The sequence below is a fragment of the Serinus canaria genome, chromosome 15 (genome assembly GCF_022539315.1).
Source record: "Serinus canaria isolate serCan28SL12 chromosome 15, serCan2020, whole genome shotgun sequence".
NCBI lineage: Eukaryota > Metazoa > Chordata > Aves > Passeriformes > Fringillidae > Serinus > Serinus canaria.
This window is the reverse complement of record NC_066329.1, coordinates 7364765-7387991: the sequence shown is the minus strand read 5'-3', so window position 1 is coordinate 7387991 and position 23227 is coordinate 7364765. Positions and strand designations below refer to the sequence as shown.

General features: G+C 47.0%; 1 protein-coding gene across 21 annotated transcripts in view; it reads left to right on the top strand.

Moving 5' to 3' along the window:
- FBRSL1 (fibrosin like 1) overlaps window positions 1-23227 on the top strand; it is a 505293-nt gene that overhangs the window by 439516 nt on the left and 42550 nt on the right. For all 21 annotated transcript variants that reach the window (XM_050980712.1, XM_050980709.1, XM_050980710.1 and 18 more), the window contains one exon: window positions 9611-9656. In XM_050980712.1, the coding sequence (XP_050836669.1) occupies window positions 9611-9656 (46 nt within the window). The remainder of the gene's footprint in view (window positions 1-9610; window positions 9657-23227) is intronic.

Here is a 23227-nt window from a genome sequence, read left to right as displayed (position 1 = left end):
GACTGTAATATTCATCTTGTAATAGGAATCTCTCCTACACATAATTCTGGTGGGAATGAAAATTTCCCAGTAAACCTCTTAGCAAGGTTGCTGAATTAAAAAGAGGAGATACTTCTTAGCTGGTGAAGCCTGCCTGAATCACACAATCTCTGCAGGAGCTGCTCCTGCCTGCAGCGCTCCCGTGCCCGGGCACATCCTTGTCAGCTGCTGGTGGGCCAGTGGCCCCATCCCAGAGCTCTGAGTCTCATGGGATTTGCCTTCACGTTCAGGATGAGCACATCCAGCACGCTGCAGCTGTGGGTGAAGCCAGGGATGTGCTTTGTGTCCAAGCTGAGTAATCTTCTGCATGAAAGGGGAGCCCACTCGAGCAGCCCCATCCTCCTGGGCTGCGCAGCTGTGCAAGGAGTGGACCTGGGAAAGAAGGGTGCTTTTGTGCAGCACAGTTATGTGTTTAACATAATAAATGTTTATTGTCCTCTGGAGCAAAGGAGCAATAGGCTAAATTATAGCCCAGGGAGGGAAAGCTAGAATCATGAGGTATAGGCTGTTAATTATCTTTTTTTTTTTTTTTTTTTAGCTGTCATAATGTACTGGCGTTTGCCTGCAGCTCCCCCCTTCCCACTGCTCCATTACCTCCAATGCCACTATCTCTAAAATATCTGCTTCCCCTACCACTGGGCCCTCCTCCTCTCTGGCCTCCTGCTCTTTCATTTGTAAGGCATCTCTGGCCTCCTGAGAGATTTGTGACTTCTCTCCCAGCAGCCGCTTACGGTGATAAAGGCCCTCAGACCGCCTCTCTCTGATTAATCAGCCCTCGTGCAGCCTCGATAGGGTGTTAATTTGTAAACTCAGTGGACAGGCAACTGTGATAAGCCTCTGCAGCTGCTGTGTGTCTGCCGGGGGGATGGGCAGATAAGGCTTCAGCCCTGGGATGCAGCCAAGAAATATTTTGGAGCAGTGAATTAGAAACAACAACAACAAAAGAGCCTTCTGCAGAGGCACTCCTTTGAGGTTGCTGTGGGTAAGACAGCAAGTTTCAATGGCAGCAGACAAGAGCTGCTCTCCTGATAAGCTCCCTGACCCCCCAGGCCCGGGAAAGGGCCACGTCAGGATTGCATCCACAGTGGGGAATTGTGTCAGAGGGGTGTCCGTGTGTCACAGAGGGGTGTCCGTGTGTCACGTGCCATGGTCTGGGCTAGGAGGACAATGCCATCTTCCTTGTGTCTCATGTACTCACTGTGGTTAACCTGATGCTTTTCAGAGAATTCGATGCTGGTTTGTCAGGGCTTTTCTGGACACCCTTAGTGTCCATCCCTTTCTTGCAAGTGACATGTCTGGCATGACATGTCACCTGCAAGAAAGGGATGGACACTAAGGGTGTCCAGAACAGCATTAGTGTCAAACGATTTCTGAGCACCCTTAAATGTTTGCTCTGTGATATAAAATTTCACAGAAATTTTCACTTAAAATTCTATACAGAGTTCACTGTGTATCCAGTGTATGGATTAAAAACAAGAATACAGCCTTTTCCTGAGAGAGCAGACCATGCTGAGTGCTCTGAGACCACAGAGTAGTGCTCTGAGAAATAGCAAAGCTGGGGGTTAAGCTCTGGAGTACCCAGGCAGACTGGAGAAGGCTGCAGTGATGACAGGCATGTATTCTGTTTGTCTGCTCAAGGAGGTTATGTTGAATGTTTCTGGTGTGCTCATGCAATTTTCCCTTTTTTATTGATTTGATTATATTTTCTTCAAAAACTGAAAGGAGGAGATATTTTGCTGAATTTTTATCAGTGCTTTGGTTCAGCTGAATCCTAATGATCCTGCCATTGTTGGCCTCCCTAATTGTTCTAATATTATCTGACAACATGCAAGAGACGATGGAAGCAGTTCCTTCCCTGTCTGCCAATGCAGGTTGTTATTCAGTTCATTTTTGAACTGCAGCAATCCTCAGACAGACAGTGACCTTTTTATGAAATCAAATGTCTTGCAAAACCCTCTTGGTCTCTGAACTGTGATTTATAGCCATTTGTGTTGGAGAAAGCTGCAGGTGGGATTTGGGTGACACATAATTGGTTAAAAGATAAAATAAAATGAAGGTTGCCCTGCTGGTACAGTGATGGCAGGAGCTACAGGAATGAATTGCTTGGCAGTGCAGAGCCTGGCCCTCCTCCTCCCGCCCTCCTCCGTCGCTTGCCAAGTCCTGTCTGGCAGGCCATTACAATGATAAATGCAGGTAGCTGGCAAAGACCACAGCTGAGAGTTTGTTCTAGCATGCCAAGCCCTGCTTGGCATTCCCAGTTGGTGCCAGCATTTGCACTCTTACTCAGTTTGACGGAAACCAGGACATGAGGTGTGAATTTATGTCCGCATCCTTCCAGGAGAGAGTTGGGATAATGAAATGCCAAGGCAGCCCTGGGAGCAGCAGAGTAATTTGGTAGGTACCAAACAACAGTCTGCCACCTGTCATTCGCAGCACAGTCCCTGCTCTCCCCCATGGCTCTTCCCACAGTGCAGCCTTTGAATGATAAGAAGTTTTAGATAGTTCTGCAAAGAGCGCTCGCCGTTCCCCCTGATTTAGTGCAAATAAAAAGCCATATCCCCGCCAAATAGATGGGCTGGCTAGATAGGATCAAGCTGTAATGACAATAATACAAACTGATGTAGCTGTGTGTTACACAGCATTCCCAACCTTTCCTACCTGAAGGTAGGTTTTCCCTTACATTTCTAGCAAAAGATAAATCAAATCTGTGCTTGCCCAAGTGAGTGTCTGGGTAATGAAAAAAATTTGAATGTGGAAGTGTAGGCTGAAGTCTGTTTTGGGAAGGAGTCAACTGTCTGAGGAAGGCATGAGGGCTCTGGTGTTTGGATGTTTTAAAGCAGGCCACACAAAGCCCTTTTCTCAGTGTGTCACGGAGAACTGTGTTTCCCTGGCTGTGGTGTGTATCAGTTGCCTTGAACACGGACACATCATTGCCTCCAACTTACACTGAGAGCTGCAGTCTCATCCAGTGGCCCAGGAAAGGACTGTCCTCTGGATGCCATTCATGGACCAGAACACCCAGGAGCATATGAACATGTGTTCTGGGGAAATCAGTGCTGGTTAAAGTGGAAAATAGCAGGAGTGTAAAGCGAAGGTAGACTTGGTAGTGGTTGGGGAGCTGAGGTTTGAAGGAGGAAGATCCTGAGATAAGGACCAAGTGCACCCTAATTTAAATTAGGACACACAGGCACGCTAACATTAAGCAAGTATTTTGGCTGGTTTTAATGAGGGACAGCTGGAAATTTTCTTTCCTTGTTGGTGTCTCTGGAAACAACCGAGGAACTTTCTGCAGCTGTCTGACGAGGTGAGGTCCAGGAACTCCCCAGCTTCCTCCCTTCTCCTCCTTCACTAATTTTCTTTTCAGTACATGTATCTATTTATTTATTTATTGGAGCTGAGCTGGGAAGGAGAGGGAGTTTGATCTTTTCCTTTGGGAGACAGCAACTGCTCAGAGGAAGATGAATCATAAAGCATCACTAATGGAGGGGATGGGAAGGGGAGAACTCTGGGCTGCAGCCATTCCCCGCGGGCTGGGGGGATGGTTTGAGGGGAGAGGGAAGAGGAGTTAGCAGGCCTGTGCCCTGAGGCTCTGGTGGCAGACATGCTGTAGGTCAGATGTCCCTCTGTGTCAGGATTCAGTCACCCTTTGTCAGGGAAGAGGCACATCTGTGCAATCACACACCACAGCAGCCTGTGCTTAAGAATTGCTGCTGCTGCTCCATTGAAACTACTTTGTACAGTCCCACAATGGTTGTAAAATGATGAGGAGCATGCCCAGGGTTCAAAACATTGTCAATTTAAGCTTACCATTGTCTTGCCAAAAGAGGACCAAAACAAGATGTCGAACTTGTGGAGGAGCAATGAGCTTGGTTCCTCACTGCCCTGCACTGAGTCAGGCTCCAAACAGCGTTTCCTTCAGTGCCTTCCAGTCCTCATCCACCGTGCCTCCCATTCCACTTGTCATTGTGTGAAGTCAGTGTAATCCAGTGGTGAGTTAGGACCAGTGATCTCTGCTTCTAGGCTCTCTATGGCCGAATTTAATCTGTGTTCCCAGCCTCGTGCTAGCTTCTCAAAGGGGCTGCTGCAGAAAACAGTCATGGTTATATAAACTGCTGAGAGAAATGAGCATTCTTGGAAGAAAAAGTGACAAAGAGGCAAGTGCATGGTGACAGTTCCTTCCAGGAGCAGAGCAGTACTGAATGTGTGTGTGCTAAATGGATGTAGGTGGGAACCTAAACAAGTGCGTGCTGTATGAAGTACAGTCCAAGAAACACTTTGTTTCTGGTGAGCTTTCTGTAAACTCATGAAAGATACAGAAGACCATCACTACCTCTCAGAGATGGCCTTGAATCATAATTGAACTAGAAGTATCTGTGGCATTTAAGGCATTGCTATTTCAATAAGCAGTTGCTGGTTTGGGGTGTTTGTGCTGTGTGTTTCACTGTGGTGTGTTATGGTGTAATTGAAGGTACAAGTGTGTCTTTAGGATTGCTGGAAAGGTGAAGACTCTTGCTTTGGGAATGTTATTTGTTATTAGTCCTTATTTGCACTGGAGGTCAACAGACAGAATTTCATAAATGATCCCAACTATCAGGTGTAACCAGATTTTTCATCATTCAGCTTTCTAAATGGGTTTTTGGAAATGCTCAATACCCAGTAGCTCCAGTCAGGCTGATGGCCCGAAGGCAGCTGCTGAGTGTTGAGCCCTCTTGAAAGCCCAGTCTATAAATTCTGTGGGAAGATAATCACAGTGTGGATTTGTAGAAGTCCTGTTCCCTCTTGCTTAATCCCTCACACAGCTGGGCTGTGCTGTGTCCCAGCCAGCTGTGTACCACAGAGCTGGATATTCCTAGTAGGTTCACAAAAATGGCTGAATTGCAGGTCTAACTTTTCTTTTGTCTTCCTGACTGAGCTGTGGTTTCTCTCCAAAACTAATGCAGGTTTTGGAAAGACTGTAGGCTACCTTGAAACATCCCCTCACAATGCAGGCAGTGTTACCCATGGTCTGCTTCTATATCCTGAAATGTGTAGAGTACTTTGTTGGTCTTAAGGGGGATTTCTTACATTGGGTTTTTGTGTGTGTGTGTGCTATTTCTAGGCTTCTCTTGCACCTTTCCATATGTATCAATTTCCATTTCCTACAGAAGAATCACAACCCAAACAATACCTTCCTGTTTTAGTTATTGTTCTCATATTACTGGATGAGGGGTCTGGTATGAATGACTTGCAGAGTGAACTGCAGAGTAGTAAAGCAGTACTGACGTGCTGAAATTCTCTGCTGGACAAGCGATCGAGTGGCGTTGGAGTGGTTGGGAAAAGCAAGGGATACAGATCAAAGGGAAGAATGAAAATCAATCCAGAATTTTCAGGTATTGTCCGTGCTTTATGCTAAAACTTTCTTGAAGCATATCCAGCACTTCTAGTTTGGAAATCTCCCAGAGAAGGGTTTTCTTGTGAGCTTTTTAGTGCTTGCTAAGTTCAGTAATTGTGCAAACAGTCTCTCTTGAGACTGGCTCTTGGCTGTCTAGTAGATAGGCAGCGATCCAGATCTAAAATTTAAACTGTATTTTACTGTCTCCTTCTTCTGCCTACTGTCCTGGACTCACTTGGAGGGAATGCTTGGCTTTTTTTCCACACCAGGTCCCTAACACTACTTTGCTTGTTCCTTGTGACCCACAACTGCAGCCTTATTAGCAGCTTCCCAGTGTCTTGCTGTCAGGCTCCTGGAGCATCAGGCTTGGATCTGGCATTTGGGGCTCCAGGAGATGCCATCAAGGTCCACAGAGCCTCTGCTGTTGGTGATAAGGAACAGTTCTCGTCCCTGTTAGCCATTTATAGGCTACAGATAAAGGGGACAAAAAGAAGTAATTGCTGTGAGGCCTGGCATAATTTATAGTGCTGTCTTTGTCAGATGATGTTGTTCTGTTATATATAACCATTAAATTATTAATCTGCAAGAGCTCTTGCACCTTTCAGCTGCCTTGGGTTGGTGGGAGCCAGGATGGATGAGGCATGGACTTCATTATGCCTCGCTGCTCACCTTCACTGGAGAGGGTGTGCTGCATCCTTTGTGGTTACCACCTCACATCTGAGGAAAAAGCTGCCTTTGCTGAGCTTTTAGTGCTGAAAATTGAATCAGTGTTTATACGTGCTGGGTTCAAGGGGAGGAAGGGGGAGGGACTGCAGCACCACTCCTCTGCTTGCTCTCCACAGAGCAGAAAAGGGCAGAAATGTTATTTTCCTCTGCAGTGCATTCAGCCTGGTTTCAAGCTGTCACAGAACTGGGTGGAGGCATTTTCCCCTTTAGGTCTAGAGTAGAAAAGAAAGAAAATCAAGAGGTAATAAAGGATTGGTAACTTCATTGAATAGGCCACAAAGGGGACCTGGAAGGCTTGGTGTCATCGAAAGGGTGCTGGGTCTGAGGGATTTCAGCAACATGAGGTTACCTCAGGAACTGCTGCTCTGGGGACAGATGTCAGATATGCTTCAAGTGCCACGGTTGTTCCTGGGGACAGGGTGGGACTGTGCAAGCAGGATTTTTATGAGCACAAGCCCATGGTGGGTCCTGTGGCTGTGGGCTGTGCTCTGGGGCAAGGGAGATGAGCAGCCAGTGAACAAGGGTGGAGGTGTCTTGTGTCTGTGAGCTTCAGGCTGGGCAGGTCTCACTGCCTTATGCAGCAGCAAAGAGGAATTTGAGGGGTTTGTGAAATGGTCCTTCAGATGGAGACAGGCAGGAGGCAACAAGAGGGGGGGAAAAAGGAAATTTTTAATTTCATTTTGCAATCAAAGAACATGTGATTTCCTGTGATGGCTTGAACTCGGCATAAAAGACTCCAAATGCCTGGTTTTGTTCACAAGGGAAGAATTCCACTCTATTAATATTATTTTTAAAACCCTTCTTAAACATATGCAAATGATTTGCTTGGAACAGCAGAATTTGGGAGGGGACTTGTTTTAGCAGATGTGTTGGTTTGCTGGATTTTTCCCCTCATTAGTGGGCTCCCTCAGACACATAGGTTTTATTGTACCCTTTCTTTAAAGGGTGACTGATAGGGCTGAATGATGTATTCAGGCTCTTCCTCCCCCAGCTTCCCTCCTGCCTTTACAGCAGCTCGCAGAATATCCTATGGCACAGGCGTTCACTGTTTCAGAATGGTGCTCGTGCCAAAAACTGCTCAGATCTGGAGCTAGAAATCACCAGAAGTGAGAGCAAAAGTTGCTGTAAACTCTAGGTGTGAAGGTTTGTGTCTGTGAACTGAAGCTGCGATGTTGAAAACGCTGCTCTGTAAATGTTGACTCTGATTGTGGAAGGCGGTGGCACATGCTGATAGCAGAAGACTGAGCAATAATCCGGCTGTTTTACTTGGTCTTTAAAGTGAATTTTCTGGCTTGACTTCCTTAAACGTTGTTTTTATGCAGTCTGGACCTGTAGCACTGAGATCTTTGGCTCCCGGCTGAGCGCTGAGCCCGCGCTGCCGAGGCGCACGGAGGGCAGTGGGCTGGTGGCTGACCCAGGCTGGTGGCCATGAGCCCAGACTCTCCAGACCAGGGGAAGCACAAAGCTTCTCCCAGCTGGGGTGGCTGCCTCGGGCATGGCTGGCTCCCCAGGAAGGGTTCTTCCCAAGCAGGCTCCTCTGGAGGGCTGCACACCCCAGCGTCCGGACCCGGCACGTAGGATTTGTGGCTCAGCGGCCGATTTACTGCCGGGGCTTTAGGGCAAGCCACACCAGAATTTCATGGCCTGTAAAATGGGGGAATCTTATTTATCCACCTGCCACGTGTCCCAGGGCTTGTGGAGTGCTTTGAGAGTAGGCCCTGGCTTTGTGTGAGCTGTTAGCATGGGTGAGCTCCCGGAGCCTGCAGATGTGCTCTGCGTCCGTGGTGGCTTGGTGTTGATTATAAGTGAAAAATCTCCTAACAATGGGTTGTAAATTCAGAGTTGGCTGTCAAACGTTTTATGCACCACTGTTGTTGCTGCTGTGTGACTCTGTTACACTTTCTTTGCAAACCAGCCTAGGCAAAACGTTGTTTAATCCTGGTTCTTCCTCTTTTTAATCCATGCAGTGAAGGGATCGTGCAGGTAACTGATTTTCCCTAAGATTTTAGGATCTTTTTGCTGAGCTGTGTAATGATCATACATGCCACAGCTACACGTGCAGCTTTGTCGTGGACATAATTCAGAATTTTTTTATGTGTCTCAGCCTCAACCTATTTTTCATGTTGTTTTTCCTCTCTTTTTTATACATTTGCATTAAGTAAGACATTCAGTGCTTGCAGTGCCACTTTTCTTAGAAGTAACATTAATGGATCACTCTTGCTTCTTACTATATCTCATGCAGAACTTCTTGCATTTTACTATTTGTTTTTTTCCTTCTGAGTCGTCATTTAAAATATATAGCAATGTAATACAATTTGTAGTGCTCTTTATCATGCAAATCTCCCAGGGCACCTTAGAATAAAATCAATAAAATCAAAAATAAAATCAACTTCGTTCAGCCATGTGTTGAATTAATTAATTGTTTTTAAAGCAGAGCCAGGGGAAAAAGGCTTTTTTCACTTTCAGTATCTTTTGCTCGTCAGCTTTGTACTTCACCCATTTTATTCATGCAGCAGTCAGTGCCTACACATTGATGATACTTTCTTGTAGATGGTAGTAATGTTGATCGTGCTCCTGCTCCCAGACCAGCTTTGATTCTGGAGAGGCTTCTTGCTATTTTATCAGATAGTGAGGAGGAAAAGCTTATGCTGAAATCGGTTGACTGCTTGATATCAGTGGGGGGAGGAAAGGAAGCCATCAAATTAACTCATAAAAGCTTTAGTTATGATGAATGGACTTTTTTTTTCCCTGTCTGTCGTTATCATCTTGTCTGTAACCCAGTGACCCTGATTATCATGAAGCTGTTTACAAGGTTTAGGTTAATTGGATTTCTTTAACTGTTTCCCAGAGCTGTGAGGAGCACAAATACACTGCTGTGAAGTTCAGACAGCATAGTGCAACCCAGTCTGCAAGGATACGGGCTTCTTCCAAGAGGAAGTCGTTTTATTTCATACTCAACTAAGTGCATAGCAGCATGTACCTATCATTTGGCATAATATTGAACAACACCCTCCTTCATACAGATGTGTTCAGTTGCAACTTGTGTTTCCAATACACAAATTACATTTTGCATGTTCAGCAAGAATTGAGCTTATTTTCAGTGAGAGAGCCTTTGAAATGTGTTTTGGTTTGGTTTCTTTTTTTTTTTTTTTTTCCTTCAGCTTGATAGCAGTTTCACTGGTTTTGTTTTTATACGAGGAATCATGGATAAAATAGCTGTGCATTGCATGGCTGCCTAAACAAACGAGACAGGAGGATGTAGTTGGGTGAGATCAGGACAGTCCTCTTGCTTGGCTTTCATCTCCTCAGGATGCATGCTCGTTCTTTAATGGCACAACATTGCACCCTCCAGGTGCAATGCGCAACTGCAGGTCTCCAGATAACCCACTTGTTTTATGAGCTGTGTTTTTGTGAGCAAGCCTTCCCAGTTTCTCCTTCACGATTATTCACCCTCTCTTTCTCTTCCTTTTTCAGGCTTCTGTAGGCTCTGAGAAGCTGTTCTCCCCTGCAGCAAATAAAGGTAAGTGATCTGGAGAAATGCTTTCCTTATCTTACAGCGAGAGATTTGGGTTGTGAATCCGTGTCGTGCGAACAGCAGGACATCAGTTTTGCCAGAGCATGTAGCTTGGCCACACACATTGTCTTAAAGATCAGCTTTACAGGCTTGTGATGATTTAAGTTAAAATTTAGAGCTGCATTGTCTCAGTGTGGGGTGGGACTTCTTCCCTTCCAGTAAGATTTGTATCAAGAGTCTTGGAGAGAGGGATTACTGACAAAGGAGTCCTTACTGTAGGGGATGTGCTTCTCCCTCTAATACAATCAAATCCTCATTTCTTTTAAACAAATGATTATTTCAGTGCTGTCTGTGTCATCCTGACAAGGGCTTGCACGTCCCTCCCCTGCCAGTGCCCACGGAGCATTTGTGCCTTGGTTCTCCAGGACATGGTGGAGGGTGCTCAGCACGGCGCAGCTCCGCTCCTGCTGTTAGTGGCAGTCACCTGTGAGAGGCACTGGGTGTTGCTAAGAGACTGCCTCGTTCCACAGCCCCTCGGGGGGCACAGCCACAGATCTCTAAATACGCCCAGCCCTCCTCTGAGGGCTCGGCACAGCCATAAAACCAGGCTGCTCTGCTCTGTGTGTTCCCAGGGATAATCTCACTGAGATGGATACCGGGCAGAAATGCCAAAGGAACAGCCTTGGAGAAGGCAAACTGTGGTACACAGTGGAAAATGTTGTGCTGGGAATGGTTCCACTTTGCCGTGCTGGGAGGGTTGTGTGGCTCCAAATTAATTGCCAGGGCTTGTGGCTGTCTGCAGCATCCTCTGCATTGAGCTGCAAAATAAAATCAGTTCACAGCAGTAGTGGATGTTAAGGGCATGCAAGTACCCCAAAGAGGGGAGATGAGGCCCATCAACAAGAAGTGATGAAATAAACTTCTTGCATTATTTCAGTGGGGCCAAGAAAGGAACAATTTGCAGTTGTGTAGGAGTAGGTGCTGGACATGGAAAGGCGTTTTGGTGTGCTCCATCACCTGGATCCAGGCCCAGTTTTTAGCTGGGCTCTTCAGCAGCAGTAACTATTAGGAATTCTCTTTCTTTCCAAGCTTTGCAGATTTTCAATGCCAAATGTGGAAACCGATGACAAGCCCATTATGTTATTACATTTGTAGATATTTTTACAAAAGTATGCAGCTTTATCTGGGGGAAAGAGGGAAATTTAAACAAATGGTGGGGAAGAACATTTCTCTTCTCTCACTTGGCTTGCTGATAAGGCAAACCAGATTGCCCATATGGCACTGCCTCGGCAAAACAAAAATCTTGCCATCCTGCATAATGCCTGGCACGGAGATCTGCTGGAGAGGCTTATGTTGAAGCGTTAGCAGCTTTGTTGGCTCCTCCTTGTGCTGAAGCCCAAGATCCCCCACCCCTTCATATCATGGAGCAGCTCAGCAACATGAGTTTTCAAAATACCTCCCTATCAGGAAGTTAAATGTGCGAATGCCTGTGAATTTGCTGTCTTGAAGTTTGTGTTCAGTGCTGTTTATATCCCTATAATTTCAGCCTGTTCCTGTTTGCTTTAATGTGGGTGTAGACATTGCCAGCTTTGGGTTCAGATCATGGGTTTCATCTCGTTTTCTCTTTTACCCTGGCCTGTGCCTTGCTTATGGCATGGCCTGCCATCGTGGGCAGGCTCTCCTGGGGCTACCTCAGCATTTGGCACTTGGCTTGATAGGTGAGAGAAATTCTCCTCAGCAAAGATATTGTGCAGAAACCCAAACAGTGCTAAATTTTACCCCTCGCCCTGTTATCACTCCCGCAATGCAAGAGCCAGATTTGTCTCTTGCACATGCAAATGAACGCCGCTCCTACACGACCAGGCTGGGGGATGCCATATGGCCGGGAGAAAGTGACTTTCAAAGCATTGCACTTAAATTCCTTTTGTGAGATAAGAGCGTTGATTTAAGGCCGTGTTCTCCAGGGCTGGAGCCCTGGTGGCTCTGTGGGGAGGGGATTAGCTCAGCACGGTTTCCTGATGGGCACACGCGTGGTGCGGCACGCGCTCATCCTCTCCCGTGGGCATTTGCACCGTGCCCTTCTTTTGTAAACACTGGCGGCCTTTTTGGAGAGATATTAGCTAGCAAACGTGCAGCATCCATGCTGCAGCTTTTATTGAGGGTAGCCAGGCTTCTAAAACACGTAAAGTGGATTCATTGTCTGGTGCAACTCCCCGTGTTCCCAGTTCATTGTTTGGTGCAAGTCCCTCTGTTCCCACAAACTTTCCCTGGGGATGTGTTTGGCCCTTTGTGTTTGTTTTATGCCGTCCTAGTTTATCAGCAGCTTAGCAATGCAATTAAGTATTAAGATAGGCGGGTTACGCTTATTTGAGGCTGGAACAGCTGTAAAATGTAACCTTTGACCACATTTGAGAGCTTCACAAAGGGCCGGAGGAGCAGCATCTTTTGTCTGGAGCTCTCTGGGTAACGTTTGCCTTTGCCCCCTCCCCGGTGGGGCCACGGCGGTGGCCGTGCTCCTCCTGCTGACACCAGTTCATCTGCAGCAGCAGATGCACGGCGTGCATGTCCACTTTGGGGAGCAGGCACTATTGTGCTGCAGAGAGAGGTGTCCTGACCCGGGGCGACCTCGGTAGTCACAGCTGTGAAATAGGCTGAATGGGGCACTTTGAGCTTACAGCAGAAGAGGAGATTAAATCCTCTGTGTAAGGAAATAATAATTAAAAGTAAGAGCAGAGAAGCCCTGATCTGCTCTGCTGACAGTCTTTGTTTTCTGACGCAGAAAAGTGTTTGTTTGGCCAACTTGTCGCTGCAGTGCAGAGTTACAAGGGCATTTGCTGCCGAGGGCCGGGTGTTACATCCTCCTGGAGAATAAATCAATAAACAAATAATAAAGGTCTGTTTGCTCTCTCATGCAGCTCCTTTCTCACAGGAATCTGCCAGCCAGCCCTTCCTTTTTCTGAAGGGCAAGTACCAGGAAAGGCAGGGGAAGCATGGGCGAGACCCAAATCTGTCCCTCTGTCTCCCGGTAGGAGCATGAGGCAGAGGGGTGACGGTCAGATGAGTTGTGGGGCTGAGGAGGTGAGAGGGACAGTCACCCCTCAGTCACTGCAAGGACCTCCTCCTGCCTGCTGTGATCATATTTTGAAGTGTGTGGGGTAGGATAGTTGGTATTTGCTGGACTTGAGCGTTGGGTCCTCACTGGTGGCTCCCTCCGGCTGTGGGCTTCCCTCGTGGGTCTGGCTGGAGGCAGTTGAGCTTCCTTGCACCACTCCTTGCTCCAGAGCTGCTGTATGCCAGGGAAAGCAGGAGAGGTTTGTACCTCAACAGCCTTGCAGCTGCAGCCCAGGTGACCTGCTGAGTCCCCAGTGCTTGAACCCAAGGCCACTGCAGCAGTGAGAGTGTAGTGGATGTCTTAAAGGAGCTGTTCTCTTGCTTGGTTTGATAGCTCAGAGGCCCCAGGGAGGAAAACCTCCAAAGAAAAGTGGAGCCTGGGCAGCAGCCAGGGTTTCTCAATTCATAACCCCAGGCAGGCTGTGGGTGGGGAGGTGCCTGTGAGATGAAGGAGGTGTCCAGAAGCCCCTGGGGCATGAGATGCCCATGGAGGAGCCAGACCTGCACAGCCCTGTCTGCCCTGCAGCCCTGGGAGGCACTGGGCAGCAGTGAGGGGAAAAAGAGCTTTGAAGTCTGTTGAGAACAGTATGTTGCTCCTGTCTTTGGGTCCAAATCAAGCTGGGCACAGAGGGAGCAGTGTAATCCATCTGTCTGGTGGCAGAGTGGCTGGCCAGGACCCAGCCCTGCCCTGGCTGCTGGGGGCTCGCTGAGCTCCATGCCTCAATTTCCCCCTCCTGCAAAATGAAGACTAATGCTTGTCAGCCAAGTGCGCTCAGAGACTTAATTAATGAATGTTTGTCAAGCGATTTATCAAGAGATCCTTTTAATGAGAGATTCCATAAACAGTGCAAGGCTTCATTTTCATGGCAATAATAAATGACAGTGAAAGTAAGTCTTATCCTTCCCCCGCATATGCACCCCCCAGGAAAAAAGATTGCTTACCCTCCGCTCTTACTTCTCCCTGGGTTTCTAGGCAGAGGGCTTTGAAGTGCTATCTTTCATCATGAACTGTACACATCCTCAAAGCTCTAAAGCTCACAGCCTGTGTCTTATCCCTCTGACAAGAGGGAGGCAAGCTTTCTCGGCATGCAGGTCATAATTGTCAGCCATGGGATGTGCCGCAGCCACCCGCCCCAGCGGGCTAATGCAGCTTATGCTTCTTTGAAGTTCCCTCCCTTTATTTTCTGTCCTCTTGACCACAAAACTGTGCCTTGGGCCAGCGAGAGAGATTTCTTGTTCAGAGACGACACTGAGCTCTGACAAGCACATCTGAACCAGAGAAGAACCCTTGTTCCTCTGAGATCACTGCTCCGTAATGTTGTTGCCTTAAGGGGACTGTCTCTCCTTTTTCTCTCTGCTTCTTCTCTTCCCTTTTCTTATTCTTTTTTTTTTCTTTTTAATTCAGCACTAAACTGTCACACTAAATCATTTTAAAAGCTGGAACTACAAAACCTCCAGTGTAGGACATGCTGTTAAAAACTGATGGTTATTACTGTGAGATGGGGTGAGAGGGGAAAGGAGGGGCAAGGGGGGCAGGAGCAGGACGGGAGAGCAGCAAGTCAGCTCTCCAGGAGGAACCTGTGAGTGCCTGGTGAAGCAGAAAACAGCCTGAATGCAGCTGAGCTCAGAATGCCGTGCTTGGCACAGGTTTGCAGCAGCACAGCTCAGAGGATGCTCAGCACTGCCAGGGGACTCAGGAGCCCAGTGTCTCCTGGGCTTGCCTGCACGCCTTGGTCCTGTCCCCCAGTGCTCTGCCTCCAGCTGTCAGGGTCAGAGACTCCCTGTCTGGGCTGGGACAGCATCTCCTGTAATCAAGTCCCCCTCTCCTTCAGGGCTTTACCTTGCTGTGCCAGGAGAGAGGGCTTTCCATCACTGCAAGGTCCACACAGGCAGAGCAAACAAGTCTCACTGCACCCAGCCAGGCAGTCAGCTGTGTTTTACATGAATAGAGGTCAGGAGACATGTCATAAATTTTCCCAGTTTTCTTGTGTGGGGTCCACAGTGGGATCTGATCACATCCTGTCTCTTGATCTCAGTTTTATCCCCATGTTCTGGTTAGATTTTGATGAGGTCACCATCTTGTGCTTGATTACCTGCGCAGCCAGGGAGCTTAAGGGGGATGATAATTTACAGCTGCAGCTTTGGATAAGAGTCCACCATGATTACAGGCATGCAAAATTTCCACAGCAGCATCTGTAATAATAAATAAAATAAGTAATGCATTTATTTAGATAACAACCATATTGCTATGATTTATACAGTGCTCAGGATGCTCTGCAGCTGCTCTGCTCCCCATGCTGCATCGCTGGTGATTTTATCACAAGCTTACAAGACTCTGTTTTTTTCATGAAACCCAAGCCCTCAGAGGATTGTACCAAAATCTAAGATTTAATTTTGTTATTTAGGCAAGACTTCAGTCTTCCTGACTACAGAGAAGAGCCTAGAATTTTTGATTCTTCTGTGCTTCAGAGCCAGCAGGCAGTCATAAAGAAGCCCCAATACTTTGGTTTCAACCTTGTTTTAGAGATAGTTTGTGATCTCTAAATGCTCCTGGAGTTGACAGTACTGGGTGCCCTGAGTTTAATGATAAATCCAGTGTGTGAGCCCATCCCAGCATCCTCTTTCTGGAAAGTTCCATCTAATTTTGCCACCAGGATGAGCAAATTAGCTTTCTTGCATGTGTATAAACATAATTATGCAGTGGTCTGAGAAGGAGGACTTTGATTTTCAAAAAGCATGGGTAACCAAGATAATCACCCAAGTCACAGCCAGTTACCCACATTTCAAATCAAAACTAAACACAGAAAATAGTGCAGAAAGTGCACTCTTTTAGTACTGTAGTTTTCTGATTTTGCAGGCTAGGCTCTGGAAGCTCAGCCTTCCCTTTGGGAATGGGAATGCACTCTGTGTCTCCCCTGTTAGCTACTTTGTGTGTGTTTATTAGCCCAGGCTATAGCCATCCCTACCTGCAGCAGCTGTCTGTGAAATTATGATGGACAAGCAAGAGACCATTCACCGTAACCACACTGTCCGGTGAGTTTGGTAAAACTCAGGCTGCAAAAGTGGATAATTTATTAACTTTGACACAAACTGAGTGTTGTGTGCCTCCCAGAGTGAGGGCTGCCTCGTGCAGGCCAGCAGGCTCTGCTTGCACCCGTGGCCATATGGTTTCACAGCCATCTCCAGGCTTCTCCCCTTGCACTGAGCCAGCATAGAGCTTTCTTTGTAGCTTCAGGCTGCAGCCAGGAGAGTTGAAAAGTTGAATTATAAACATTTCCAGGCCTTCTGGTTGGTATCTTGTGTTTTGTTTTCTTACTTTAAGGATGTGGTGGAGTATGTTGCTGCATTCCTGTCAGTGGGATTAGAATGAATAGAAGCAATACTGTAGGAGATAAAATGTGTTTAATTATTTATTTGAGAATTACAGACTGAAATTGCTTTTTGATTTAAAGCTTCCAAGTCATGGATATGTTTTTGGAGTAGAGAGAGACTCACAGAAACATATATATGCACAATTATCTAGGGTAATGTAAGAAGTCTCTTTGCTCAACTGCCCTTCCTCCACAGAATTTGTTAATTTCCTTAAAGATTTTAAATTTCAAATGCGGCTTTGTTAAGTATCACAGAAAGCTAACAGCATGCTGTGCCTTGCCTACCAAAACGTAAATAAAATAAATAAAGTCTTCGTTGTATAAATGTTATGAAGTGGGTGGTTTATTTTCTTTAATTATACTTTTTATTTAAAATAAACTATAAAAGCAAAATATTATATATCCTGAACAGGCCAGCACAAGCTCATATTGATTGAGTAGGCACATTCTAGCTTTTCTCAGTTCGTGTAGAAGTAGATAAAAGGACCATCAAACTGTAAATCAGAAGAAAAAGATAGAAATTCCTTCCAAGTGCCTGTAGTAGTTTACATTGCCTAGGCTTTTAAAGGACGTTTGAAAGATACCATCTTTTTACTCCTTGTTTGTAGTTTGTTTTTCTTTTTTCTCGAGTTGCAAAAGCCAGTGGGTAAAGTCCCAGTGCTGTCTCCAGCTGTGGTCCCTGGTTGCATTTCAGCACAGAAGGATGCTGTAGGGGGCTGATGTTAGGAGCAGCAGTTGCAACCCCCACAAAACCCTTGGGTCTTCTCAGTTCTGCTTTTAAAATACCTCAGAGACGTGTTTTATTCATGGAAGATTTTGCAGAGCTTCAGTTTCTGAGAAAATTAAACGCTGGATATAAACCTGATTCCCTCTTCCAAAGGGGGAGCAGTGCAGGATGAGGGGAGGTGTCTGGTGTGGGTCTGAGCTGTGCCCAGCACATCCCAGGATTTAAATCAGCCTTGCTCCTCGCAGAGGAGAGTCCTTGCTCTCTCCAGCTGCCCAGCCTGAAACTGCTCAGCCCAGGCTTGTGCTGGTTTTCCCAGCTCTGTGATGCCCCTTTTGAGCTCTGCTCCTGTGTTATGGAGCAGTTTGACAGGGTACCATGGGCAGCTGTGCTGGGCTCTGTGACAGCCCACTGGGGACTGCTGCAGGCACAGCAGCCCCTCACCCTGCAGGTCACCAGCACAGAACAGGGCAGCCTGGCCATCTACCCGGGATTTGACAAGGCAGTGCTGGTGAGGGGGCAGCTGGATCTGACCCCGGGTCAGCTGGTGTTTCCTTCTGGGCAATCAATGGGAGTGATCAATGAGACCAGGGCGTGCTGTTTAATTGCAAATGGATCTGGCCACTCTTTTGTGTGCAGTGCTGCAAGGTCTGTAAGTCCCAGCAAGAGACCTCAGGAACAGAGGATGCTGTCAGCATGTCACTGCTTCTCCTGCTCCTCTCACTGCCCCTCTGGAGGCTGAGTCCTTCCTTCCTTCCTCCCAGGGCAGGACTGGGGCTGACGACAGGACCCTGCTGTCCTGATCAGCCTCTAGCAGTTCATGCTGTTTCTGCTTTGGGCTTGATTTTTCTCTGTTAGCTTCATTTGAAATCAGTGCTGTGAGTGATGGAGCTCTCTGTTCCTGTCCTGTGGGAGGGGAGGAGGGAGGCCAGGTTTGGGGTTTGCTTTCAGCCATGGGGTTCCTGCCGTTTTCTTCTTTAATAACCGTGTGAGCCGTGCACGCATGTGCTCGCTGCTTCCCTCACCTCCCTGCCTCTCTGGCCATCCTTCCTGCTAACAAGGGCTGAACACATTCCCCGTGGAGCCTGTTAATGTTGCTGCTGAGCTGCTTGGGGACTCACAGCATGAGCCTTTCCTTCCATCTCTGCTGCTCCGGGCACTCGGCCCCAGCTCCCGGCCTCGGTTCAGCCAGGTAAAGCCATACTGACTCCATTGACTTCCCCGTGTTTATTTGGGTTTGCACCAGTGTATAAGAGCAGGACTTGGCAGAGTGTTTGTGTTTGCGTGTCTGTGTTTCTGAAAAGGATACTTGTTCTAGTTTGTTGGGCTTTTTCCCCCAAACAGTAAATATTTTCTTGTAAATCGCTGGGAGAGAAAAGTGACTACAGTGTTTTTAGTTCATGTAGTTGCTTTAAATGGATGGCAAAGACTTGCAGGAGGTAATAGGAAATTAAAATCTTTTAACCATCCTGCAAAATTTATTGCAGAATTATATCCCCACTCTGGGATTCTGTCGGACAGTTCAAAAAGCCTTTGGAAAGGTTCTTGTTCACCATTAAATTTTTAAAGTTATTGAAGTAATTTTATGGAACCCTATTAAGTTTCTGAAGAAACACACTGGTTTCATCACTAATAAATTCTTAAAGGCTTATCCATAAGGGAATAGTCAGAGTTCCAGATCTCTCTCCAATGAAGTGAACATTGATGTTTTGCCCTCTTGGAGATATATTCTTTAAAAGTGTCAGCAAGGTGAGTGGCAGAGCTGAGAGAGCGTGACTGCACCCAAGCACCTCATCAAGCACTACATCATGTGTTAGGTGCTTTGCCAGTCAACCCCACTGGAGTTAGGGTGGAGATTTCAGAAAGTGGAAGTTTGTTTGTATTAAAAGGTAAGGAAGAAGATTGCAGATGCATCTATACAGATAAACCCTGGTGTGGTGTTAAACTTAGACCCTGGCATCTGTTTCTGGGCACCCTCAGGTTCGAGAGAGGTTGCAGCCTTCTCAGAAAGGGACACAGTGAAGCCTGGAAGTCGCTGTGTCTCAGGCACCTGTGGTGCAAAATAATGTGTTCACTGTGCTTTCACACCACATCCAGAAAAGCACACAGAAACTTCCTCCCAGTGAAAGCAGAGCATCAAGCTGGCTTTGTGCTTCACTTTAGTGCTCACAAGCCCCTTTGGTGTGTGAGTGCAGAGCCACCTGATGCACAGCAAACGGGCTAGCAGGGAAATAAAATTGTGTAATTGCCAGTTTCCTTCAATTCCGCTCCCTCTCCCGTTGTGCATAAAGGAGCCTATTTAAGTCTCAGCTGGAGTGAGGCTTGGTAATGAGCAGACATCTATGAACCTGCATCTGCTGCTGCTGTCTGCTAGGTTTGTTCTGTATTTCCATATTTTTTGGCGATCCAGTTTTGGGAGAGATCTGCCTGAACACTCAGTGTCCCATACTGTGAAACCTGTGGAAGGTTACTTTGTCCCTTCAGTCCCATGAGTCCTCATCCCTGGGACATCTTGGGAAGTGCAGGACCAGGCAGCATCACCAAAGCTTACATCAGAGTTTGCAAACCCAGCCCAAGCTGTGTTGGCTTGCAAAGCCAGAGCTGCTCCCTGGGCAGCTCTGTGCTAGGCAGGGTGGCAGAAAAGGGCCAGCCTTGTTGGATGAAGCAGCTAGCATTTTAATGTTTCTCAGTATTATGTGATTTGGCTTCCAAACAACTGAGCTATCCCCAGCCACTTCCTTTTGTACATGGCTGGCCTTCTCTGGGCACAGGAGAGGTGCTCACAGTGCAAGCTCTGCAGAGACAACCTGATTTAATACAGGCTTAATGGCTGCAGGAAGAAATTTACCGGGTGAGCATCGAATGTTTATACAATAATGAACATGTCATTATTTTTGTTATTGAACCAGTCTTTGAAACTGAGCTAGAGACATGCAACCAACAACTAGAACATGTTCATTGCATTCTGTACTGATCAATTTAGTGACCAAACTAGAGCAGATTATTTTATGCCTTTCACTGTAGCAAGAAAAATGTTCTCTGAGCAGAATGTACCTTTTGGCCTGAAATATTTTTGTGTTACAGGCCTGTCTCTGGGCTCTTTATGTCATTCTAGCAGGATGTGCTGTAAAGCTGCCTTCAGCAGACATCTGGGGACTCCCCACTGACTGGCAGCACACTCAGCCAAGCTTAGTCCTGAGGCCAGGGCAGAAAAGGGCCTGGCTCAGTGGCTGTGAGCACCAGCCACGCAGGTGGGAGCAATTCAGAGAGCTCTGAAGGTTCTCCAGATGGCTCTGTGAGCTGTACCAGGCGTTCAGATGCCCCCAAGAGTCCGTGTCAGTCATCTCAAGGCTGGTCCAGTGAGGGATACTGCCCAGGCTACACTGCTTGCAGTCTCTCACAGTAATACCACTGCTTCACACTAACAGGCCAGCATGGCTGCATGAAGAGCCAGAGCTTGAAAACACTGCCAGAGAAGCTCTCTCCTTTTCTCTCATCAATTCTCCCCTCCCAAAGACTGGGTCTAGGTTTTTGGCTCAGACCCCTGCCTGCTGCATACATTTCCTCCACCAAATGGACACAACTATAAACCTCTTTCTGCATCATTTCCTGCAGGCCTGTACTAAACATGCCACCCAGGTGTCCCTGTGTAAAGCCACTTCTTGCTGTGTCTGCTTCTGTTGCTGCTGGCAGACTTGCCCTTGCGTGCTCACGGCAGGGCTCCCATCACAGCGTGTTAATTTTAAACAAACAAAGACTGCATTTTGATTTGGAAGGGACTTTCCCATCAGTTTGTGTCAGAGTTTCTTTTAAAAGGAAAGGCTGGATTTTGTTTTGTTTTATTTTCTGTTTTCTTCTCTTTTAATATGATCCCTGCAATTTTGTTTTCACTGAAATATTGACTGGCAGCATTGCAAATTGCCTGCATGCAGTCAGGAGCTTGCCAGCACTTTCTTACTCAGCTAGCCGTCAAGGTTGTGGATTCCACCACAATCAGTGCCAGGAAAGCTGTTGATCAAAAATATTCCTAACATCTGTGAGTCCTCTCCATCCAAATGAGATGTAGTTACATTCTCCTTTTCCCTACGCTCCTTCCAAAGTGTTGCTTCAGACACCTAGAAAGCCCTGGTTGCAAATCATAAGCTGATCTCTGTTTGATTTGCAGCTCCATTTCCAACTCTGTCGAAATCCAATATAAACTTGGAAGTGCCCTTCCCCCAAGCATAATAAGTGAAAAATATCTGCCTCCAAAGGGAGAGCAGATGGGTTTTCTTTGCCCCGAGCATCATTTGATCCAGATGCTGTCCCATGCTGTCTATGGCTGCTGTGGTCACAGGCCAACAAGGAGGGTCTTGTGTGGGTGGGGAGAGAAGACAGGGTGCAGATGAGGCTGCTAGGCATGCCCAAAGCTTCACACACACGTGTGTCTCTGTGTGTGTGTGTGGACAATTCTGCCAGCACAAGGAGACTGGGGGCAGGGGGGAAAAGCCTGATTTCCCTTCCCCCCCGTTCCTACCACCACCACCAATTCACAAGCCAACTATTAAATAATTAACGTACCCAGTGGGGCAGGAGGAATCAAAAGCTGTTGTGTTCCCAAGTTTTCTCTGGCTCTGGGAGGCACGTCTCGCTGTGTATTCTGGCACCTCCGAGCGGGTTTTCCTCCCTCCTTCGCCTCCCCCTTATTATCCCGTATGTGTGCTGGAGAGGGAAGTGGCGTTCCCAGCCCAGCGGGGGATGCCTGTTATTTCAGACTAGCAACAGGGGAAAAGGAACAGCCTGTTGCCTGATTGATGTTTGTTTTTTGTGGACAGACACCAAAGGTTCATTAGAGACGGAAGGTTTGGGAGGAGGGGGGCGGCAGCGGGGGAGACGCTCGCTCTTAAGGAACTATTGTACCCCTGTGCACTAACCTGGGCCTGCACTTTCTTTGACTCCTGTGAATGTCTCAGCTGTACCATTTTGGCCCTGGCAACTTTAGGAAAATATACACGCCACAGAGGTTCCAGTGAAAGCTCTGCGAGGAGGGGGGGTCAGGGGAAAAGGAAGGGGAGGAGAGAACAATGCAGTAGGTTTTGCTGTAATTAATTTCAAATGTGCTGCTCATCTCTTCTCCTCGGGTTTCAAAGGGAACAAGGGGAGCTTGCAGGGCTTTTCCTACCACAGCTGCATCTTTCCAGAGGTGGGCTTGGAAAGGCATCTTTCCTTCCATCTGTGGGTTTGACCAGTCTGGTGGTGTGGAACGCTGAGGGCAGCACAAACCGGCGCTGAAAATGATGTGCAGTCCAGAGGGGGAGGAGAGGGAGAGGAAGGAAGGGTGTGGAGGAGCTCCTCTTCTTACCACACTGGGTAGATGAAGCTGGAGAGACTGAGGAGGTTGGTACTGGGTAAAAGCAGATTTCTCTGCAGAGTTAGGAGAGCACTTTTGCTTAAATAACAAATGTTGCTATATGCTACTGTTGGTCCTGAAGTGCTTCCAGGTTTTGGTGCAGGTGAACTACTACAAAGCTTTTAAAGGGTTGGGTCAAACTCAATCTCTTGGTGACTTCATGCCTTTGAAGAATCTCACTTCCTAATTGGGTGGTAGCTAGTAAGTTTAGTCTTAACCAGTTGGTATTGTGGCATCTTGAGTAGAAATAGTTTCTTCTGATTGCTGTGTCTGAAAACTCATCTGTTGGACTGTGCTGTATCACACAGAAAATAGGAGCTTGGCATCTGCCATAGGGCACTGTCCTTGTCCTTTGCCTTCAGGTCTTAGTATCAATGAAGTGACACAATTGCAGCAGTAAAGAGAAGCAAAATGGGCCTGTTAGACTATTGACTTCACTCCCCTCAACAAGATAACCAGATGCTAATTTGATAGCACTATGAATCTTAGCCAGAAAAATCAGTAAAACAGAAACTTAAATTACACTAAATTACTGTTACTGCTTTAACAGCTCTATTTTCAAATTGCTTCTTGCTTAGAAGCTTGCACTGAACCCTGGTGCTGGGGGATAATGACCTCTTGTTTAAACACGTGGCTACTTTACGACCCTTAGCTCTTAGAAAAACCAACCTCAGTATCGGGCGGTGGATATTTCTGAAGCTGGCCCATAAGGAAAACATTTCTACAGGGTGATTGAAGAAAGTGTTCTCTTTTCTGGTCAGAAACCATTTCAGTGCAGCCACAACGTGCTGAATACCCCAAAGGTACTTGAGGTGGGCGCTTGTTTGTAATGCAGTCCTCTCCAGGATGCCAGTGCTGGTGTGTGACAAGTAAAGCGTGACCATACAGTGATAAATGTTTCTGTGGTTCTTTGGAAGGGATGTAAATACTGCAGTGCTGTTCCAGGCTGTGAAAAGGAGTGTGTTGGGTTTTGTAGTCTTAC